The sequence below is a fragment of the Lingula anatina genome, chromosome 1 (assembly GCF_051362555.1).
Source record: "Lingula anatina isolate TDL-2025a chromosome 1, LinAna3.0, whole genome shotgun sequence".
Taxonomy (NCBI): domain Eukaryota; kingdom Metazoa; phylum Brachiopoda; class Lingulata; order Lingulida; family Lingulidae; genus Lingula; species Lingula anatina.
The window spans coordinates 26,660,339-26,668,124 of NC_141767.1; the positions used below are offsets into that span (position 1 = coordinate 26,660,339).

General features: G+C 37.8%; 1 protein-coding gene across 1 annotated transcript; it reads left to right on the forward strand.

Moving 5' to 3' along the window:
* Positions 1 to 2,535: 2,535 nt before the first annotated feature.
* LOC106164775 (uncharacterized) lies at positions 2,536 to 7,786 on the forward strand. The gene is made up of 9 exons (XM_013542797.3): positions 2,536 to 2,696; positions 2,929 to 3,454; positions 4,443 to 4,603; positions 5,061 to 5,208; positions 5,476 to 5,647; positions 5,837 to 6,031; positions 6,214 to 6,319; positions 6,535 to 6,741; positions 6,899 to 7,786. Exons 1-9 carry the CDS (start codon positions 2,672 to 2,674, stop codon positions 7,120 to 7,122), a joined length of 1,764 nt encoding a protein of 587 aa, XP_013398251.3. The 5' UTR covers positions 2,536 to 2,671; the 3' UTR covers positions 7,123 to 7,786.

A 7,786-nucleotide genomic window follows, 5' to 3' on the forward strand; every position in this document is an offset into this window, starting at 1 on the left:
TTTTGTCCACTTGTTTTACTTAAATTAAGGGTGGGTGGCCCCTCTATTTGTTTATAAACTTTTTAAAACATTGACGCTAGAGTAAGAGGGTACCAATGTTCATATTTTCATTACGTGCTTTGTAAGTATTCTGCTTCATGCTCCTTAGTACTAGATGATTTTGTTTTGAGATCGTGTTGAAAAGTGCATAAGCATGGCAGACTTTATTAAGTGCAAACTTAATGCTAAATGAACAATGCATTTAAAAACAAAATACAATTAACCCAAGTTTTCACAGCATTCTGGCAGCATTTCTAGCAGGAAACCAGAACATTGAGACCATCTACAAGAACACCATAGCACATGTTCGGCTCATAGAAATTAATGATAAATGCAATAAAAAGTGTGGCATATTATATATGACAAATGTGCTTGTTGTAGGAAAAAATAAAGACTGTTGCAAGTTTTTGATGTCTGACGAACGGTGGCCTGTATTTGATAAGTGTTTGTGACAAATGCTGGCAGTAGGCTGTGGATAAGAGTTAAACTCCCTTCCTCTCTTTCATGAGCTCCAGATTTTGAAGCACAATTCACAGTTGGAATCGTATGTTTTGGTGGTTATGGAGGTCAGCAGGTATGAGAAAAAACGTCTGGCTTGATGCACCTCCTAAGAGCAATGGGTTTTATGTTTTTCGACTTCACAAACTACTCGTCTGTTACGGGCTTCAAGTTTCCAAGAGACATTAAAGTCGAAGCAAATGGTAACGTTTCATTTTCGAAACGCTTTCTGGTGTTTGCTGGGATATTTTACAGCTCTTTTTATATATGGATTGAAGTGCAATGTAGTTTTTTTTTTCTTGTGCAAAGTTGAAATCTTAGGGAAGAGCAGAGGGCAAAATAAGGCAATGAAGTTACTTATTCATCAAATCACTTTTCAACTAAGAATAACAGGAGTTCGACCAATAACTTAAGATCACGTGACGCGTTGCACCAAGTTACATCTATTATCCTGATTATCAGACGGCAGTTTCGGCTGAAACGCAATCCAAAGACCTATTCTCTGATTGTCGTCAAAATAAACCGCACAACAATTTAACAGACAAAACGACCTGTGGTTTTTAACGAGGCGATGTATATTGATTCATGGGGAAAGTAAACAAGACCAATACTCCCACCCTTCTGAGGCTGTTATCAATCAGGATAGTTCCTTTTTTGGAAACGGGGTGGATTTATGAAGATGTTCTTTCTCTTAGTTCTTTTTTATCACGCCGCATGCAAAATTTCGTTTTGATGACTTAAATATGTGATATCGTTTTTTTTTTTTTAATTACTTCAATCATTGAACTACCTGTTAGAAACGTTGCAAAAAGATGGAATGACACATGTGCAAACCATTTGATACCCTGGGTGTTAGGCCTGGAAACCAAACCTTAAATGATGTAAATGGTCATATCTTCCATATTTAGTTCACCAAGAAGTTCTCTTCACAGGTACATGTTCAGACTATGACAGGTACTCATTTAGACATGAGTGGGAATTTCAAAACTTTCTTCTCCTTCGAAAAAGATGATAGTACGACCGTTTTTTTTTTTTTTTTATCAATTTTATTTTTTAACCTTTGTCATTGTATAGTGTGTATTATTTGAATTCTGGTGAAAACGTGACTGCGTCGGTGGCCAACAGAGAACTCCAGCAGAGCTGTCATTGTATAAAAGTGATATCGGTAGGTACGAGTCCAGGCTTGATACGCACTGAAAGAACTCTTCAAACAATGAAAAAACGACCACTGCGGTATAAGCCTCGGGAGGATTCCTGGTGGTTTTTCTGAATATTAGCTTAACATAATGCTGACAATAGAAAAAAATGCTTCATCTGCCCCCTAACGAAACCAGACAATTAACAAACGATAGCCGTATAATATTGTCGCCTGCCGATCTAACGACCGAAAACGGCTTTGGTGACTTCATATAACCACACCAATTTGCGCTTGTATTATTTTGGAAAATTTGCAAACCGCTATCTTAACATTACGTCATTATATGTAAATAAGAGGGATGTTCTTTTAATTGGCAGTTGACCGGGAAGATCACTGGCTCTTCTCCATCCCATATATTATGATTTCCCGAGTCACTGAGTACCAGAACACGGCCATCGTAAGCAGGTGCGTTTCAAATCTTGCGTGAAATGGCAGATCGGAAATCGTAAGAGTTAGAGAAGAAAATAAGAGGGGGGAGTAAGGAAAGAAAAATTTTCTATGTGTCAAAAATAAAGTTAGAGGAATGACAAGAAATACTTTCAGAAGACTTGCGGAGATCAAAGATAAGCGTTCAGGTCATTAGCTAATAAGAAGATATCAACAACATTTGAACAAATATCTTTCTGCCACAAAACCCTCCCCCCAAAAAAGTGTACCAATCTGCTGATCTGGCATACTCTCATGCTTCTGTGTGGTTGTCACCGCCAAACCTTCGTAAATTTACCACCCCAACATCCTAATTGACACTTTGCCGACATTAGAGTGGTGAGACCCGCCTTCTAAAGCTTGTTCACGCGGTGGGGTAGTAGTATAAATTGAAGGAAAAACTGTCTGGCCGTCACTTCACCTTGTCTCGGCCGTGCTAAGAGCCGATTTGGATTTACTTTGTTTTTTAAACCAAAGTTTGTATTCTTGGTAGCATTGCAAGGATAAAGCATGAGGATCTCAATATTCCTACTTTGTAAGTGGAACAGTTTCAACGCTTTCATTGCCATTTTGACTTCTCGTAATCAGATGGCACTGCATCAAAAAGATAGCTTACAAATGGAGATCAATTGATTTTCAAAGCAAATGTCAAAATTCTAATATCAGTTCATTAAATAGAGTTATATGCATTTTTAAAATAACATATGGTTTTGCCTTTTGTATACAAAAAAAATTAAGCTCATGCTAACTTATGTAATTATTTACAGTCGTGCTGTTGGCAGCTGTTACTGCTAAAAAGTCCCGTTCTAAACACCACAACACTGGAATGCAGAAACATGGGCCGACAGCGGAGGACGAAGATTTTGCAAAGGATCCAAAAGGAGAAGTTATGGAAAGGGGCGACGATGAAGATGATGATGATGATGAAGATGTAAAAAGGTCAAAAGTTTCAGAGATCAGCTCCAGCAGAGAGGCCTTGAAAAGAGCAAGAGCAGAAAAACGTCGTCGGCGAAAGCAGCTCGGAAAGAATAGCCGTAGGAAAGGACGCAAGGATCGAAAGGGCAAAAGAAAGGGGAAAGGCAATCGCAACAGGAAGCTGATTATGGGGCTTAAAGGTTCCCCTTATGCCAACCCTGCGCAGGTCCAGTGCGACCCCAATCCGTCAGTGTCCTTTGCCGAGTGTTTTATGGGGTACAAGACATGGAGCGGAGGTCGAGATGCCAGTAATGTCAGCCTCTGGCTACAGCAGGGTCTCAGGAATAACGACCAGCAGCTTTTTGAAGAGATGTGCACGTGAGTAATAGGGGTTTCCTTACGTAGATTACTATCCGCAAAAAAAAAAAAAAAAAGGATAAAAATAATAATAAAATAAAATAAAAAAATAAACGCTTGACAAGTATTGTAAAAATGGTGCCATGAATATTTCTCTGATGGATTTTTGTTCAGATACTCATAGCATACGCAATTTTAGTACAATCGTTTTTGTTTGCCCTTTGCCATTCTCAAATTGCATCGTATTATTTGCCGCCATCCTATTGTTTGCCGTCTTCGTTCCAGAGGCATATATGCCATACCTTTCCTAATAAGGCTGTTCTTTAAATCTTGTGATATTTGGCATTCAAAGCATGACAAAAAAATATTAGAACGGGACGGAAAATATTGGTCTCTGTATTGAATAGATAATATTTGAGAAAAAAAGTCTAGTCGACACTTGAAAGAGTCTTACTCGTGTCAAAATAGAATTGAAATTTAAACGTCATATTCAGCTTGTGGTCAGTACCTTTAAAACGGGTGGCAATGGTTGCATGTTTTGATTCAGATAACACAGTGTCCAACTGATAGAATGATTTCAGATTAAACTTGGTATGTAACTGTTAGACCTTCAGATCACATTCGACCTCGGTCAAAATTGCTGTTCACTTATTAATCATATGGTGGCAAATGGAAACCCTTATTATATTTTATAGTCATGAAAGATAACATCCCATTTTCCAAAACATGTCGCATATGTCCTTGACGATTAAAACGGTTCCCAAATTGTTTAAATTTAGGTCAGCTCATATCTTACCTCTTCAGTTTGTGCTTAGACGCAGTTAAAACAGAGTATATGAGAAAGCATTTACTTTTTACCTAAAGATATGACGAATGAACGACTAGGTTGTAAAGAAATATTCCGAATAGAAAAATGTGCAACCTTTATGCAAAACTGGATAGAATAAGATAGCATTTAGCCCGGTCGTTTACAACAACATGAACTAGAATGGTTCTTTATTTGCTTTAGTACCATCTCCACACTGGACGCTTGTATGGAAACAACGGTGTCACTGTGTGGACTGAAGCCGCTGACAGAATTCTATCAAATGTGGCGGAGTTATGATCCTTTAGCAGTGCGCTTTGACAGGATGTGCAGTGACGCTGCTCTGATACCTCTGTACAAAGCTGGTACGTGTAAATATATAACATCACTTTCTGAAACAGTGATGTGAAAATGTACAGCATTAATCGTAAAACATGAGCATGTGTTTGTCTTTTTTTTTTCCAAACCATTTCTACAGTGATGATAACACATCAGTTTCAATATATACAACTGGACCTTAATGGCGCCGACAAAAATAGTTGCATACCTGATGCAATATTTGGTTTATTTGGTTTTTAAAATTTTATCATACCTTTTATCTACGCACTATTAATTTTGATTCTATGCTGGCCAGTTACTGGTTAATGGTTAACTGGTTAATTAATAGTCAAACATTTTAAAAGTATAATAAAGAATCAAATATTCTAAAGAAATGATGAATGTACCTCAAATATTCTTTCACTCTAAATAATAACTTATATCTATGAAAAAATTATTACAATGTTTAGCTTATTCTTACGATATATTTCGCATATCTTTTAGTGTTGCCTTCGCACAATCTGAATGAGTGCAGCGCCGAAGGATCAGAATTTGATTCCACACTGATGAAGGTTACATTCCCTTTCTGGTCAAAGGTGTTCAAATTTGATTGGCAACGCGTCACGAAGGAAAGCAGCACGGAGCTTTGTGGGTAAGTAGGCAACGTTAGGCAATACACTTTTACTATAAGAATCGGTACATAACTAGTGCAGGTTGAATCATACTTTTTGTACTCTGAGTCGCTGTAGAGGATCATGCCTACACAGCGGCAAATTGTTGTAAGTTGATCCATGAATTGCGCCAGGTGTGATAGTTTCCAATGTGAGCCACCAATGCCACACGTAGGCTATTTATCACATCACTCGTTGCCGCATGGACAAAATTGACGCAGTTTGAAAATTTTTATTTTATCTTACAGAATATATGAACAAGCCGTGGAAGCGGTCAAGATGGTGTTTTCAGATATGACCAACAACTGCACTGACCTGACCAGCCAGACCTATCCTTGTGGTCTTGTCTTCAGTGTTCCCGGTAGAATAGAGTCCATTTGCCAAATGGAGAAATGCTTGAATTTATCCTCTCCAAAACCGGTAATAAGCCTTGCAATCATATTTTTCATTTAACTCCCAATGACATTTTATGGGTTCATCATTTAACTCCCAATGACATTTTATAGGTTCATTATCTAAGAAGGGTTGAGACGCATACAGATTTTTTACGTGATAAAGATAAGCCATATTTACAAACGTGCGATGGTTCATAAGTTTCTTTTACCACAGGGGCCAAGCAACCCAATGATCAAGAGGTTTACGGTCGGAGCTTTTGGCGTATCTCATCTCAAAATGATGGGGATGGAAAGGTCTCAGTTCTGTCCACGGGCCGGGCGGGTGCAGTACATGACCAACCAGTTTTTCACCATAGAAGGTTACAACATGGTGATTGATAAGAAAACGGGGGCTTCCGTAATCGTCAGCGTAAGTATTTTCTTTTTTAATCAAATTCTAAAAATATTTTTACAAGGAATGATGGGAAATCTAACAGACATTCACAATGCAAACATTTTACTACTTTTTGTGTGTTAGAATAATTAGAAGTATAAAACTTAGGCTGTTTCAGGCTAAATCAAAGATTTATTTATATTTATTATCAACTCCAGTTAAACATGACGTTTTACGAAAACGGCAGCAACCCAGTGGCCACATACCTGGCGCGTGGACAACTGCCCGACACCTTCCTAGACGGGAGTAGAGAAATCACAATAGGTAGGCCAGCGTTGTATGATTTCACAAGGGTAATACTAACTTGGTTTGATTCAGTTGGACGTAGAATGTGGCTATTTTGATTTTAGAATTTATCTTTTTTTTTTGCTTTCACCGGATCGGTTTCTATTTGTTTCAAGATCGTTCATTACATATCCTATCCTTGATATCAGTCATTCAGTTGCAATATGAAATGTATGTTTTGATATATTACCCAGGTCTTAGCAGACTGGTGATCGAGAGCAGTGGGCCCAAGCTACCTATGAAGCGCGTTATGATCCGTGACACAGTGACAGGGATGTACATCGCGTTCAGGGTGTACAAGGGAACGCTTTCGTTCTTAGTGCGAGCGCCGAAGTGGGTATTATTATCCTCCAAGGGCTTGGTTCTTGAAGGCTGCGCCAACAATGAAAAGCCAACTCAAGGTTTGTATGCAATTCCATCTTTTTTCATCTTTTTCCATTTTTCTTTTTTTTTGAAACTACATCTTTGTTTCTTCTTGAGCATAATTTTCCCCGAATGGATTACTCTTGCAAAGCACCTATCATTTAATTTTAAATGCTCTTCTTTTCACTTTGCCAGGAAAGAAAAAAGTCCGCCGAGACGTTGAAGATCAGGTTTTAAAAAGTTGTGTAGATGTGTGTGGGAACAGATACGATATGTATACGTGTATGGACAGATGTTTTACGGAAAACTCGAAACCAGTTCGGATTCCGGAGAAGCACAACATGAACAGTGCTGCTTCGCCTTGGTACAAAACACCCGTTGAAACAATCCTTGGTGTTTTCACAAAGTTGAGATCATAGACATGCTATTAACAACCAAAAGATAAACTCAAGTTCCATTCCAAATTCAGTTCGCTTTAAATTATGTTTATACACGTAAAACCTTGTCTCCTAACGGGTACCATGAGGAGAAAACGTCATAAAATAATTACCACAAGGACTACATTTTTATAGAAGTGCGGTTTCTGAATGTATATTGTATAGTTGATGGATTTCAGTATGAATATGTAATTGGGTTTTTTAATATATAAGTTTTGATATAGACTTATATGTGCGCCTTTTTGTATATTTGCCGGTGATATAGACATAATGCACTGACACACGTCAGTCTTTACTGAAATACAAGGGGTATATTTGGAACATAGATAGCTAATTCTGTGTACAGGTGGTCATCAAGAAATATGAAAACCGGAGAAAGATCAAATGCTGAATGACATTGCACAAGATTTCATGTTTCCGATAAATAAGTAACAAAAATTGAGACATGAAAAGACTAAAGTGCAAATAGTTTAGAGCCATTGTCTGGCCCTAGGTGGAATATGCCTTGAAGTGATACAAATTCAACTACACTGTCAATAAATTATATGCATGTCAAAAGTATCAACGCCCCATTTAAAAGACATTGTCTGATCATCATAAATAGCGTAATAAAAGTTTCTCAATAAAAAAAGTTTCATATCTTGTC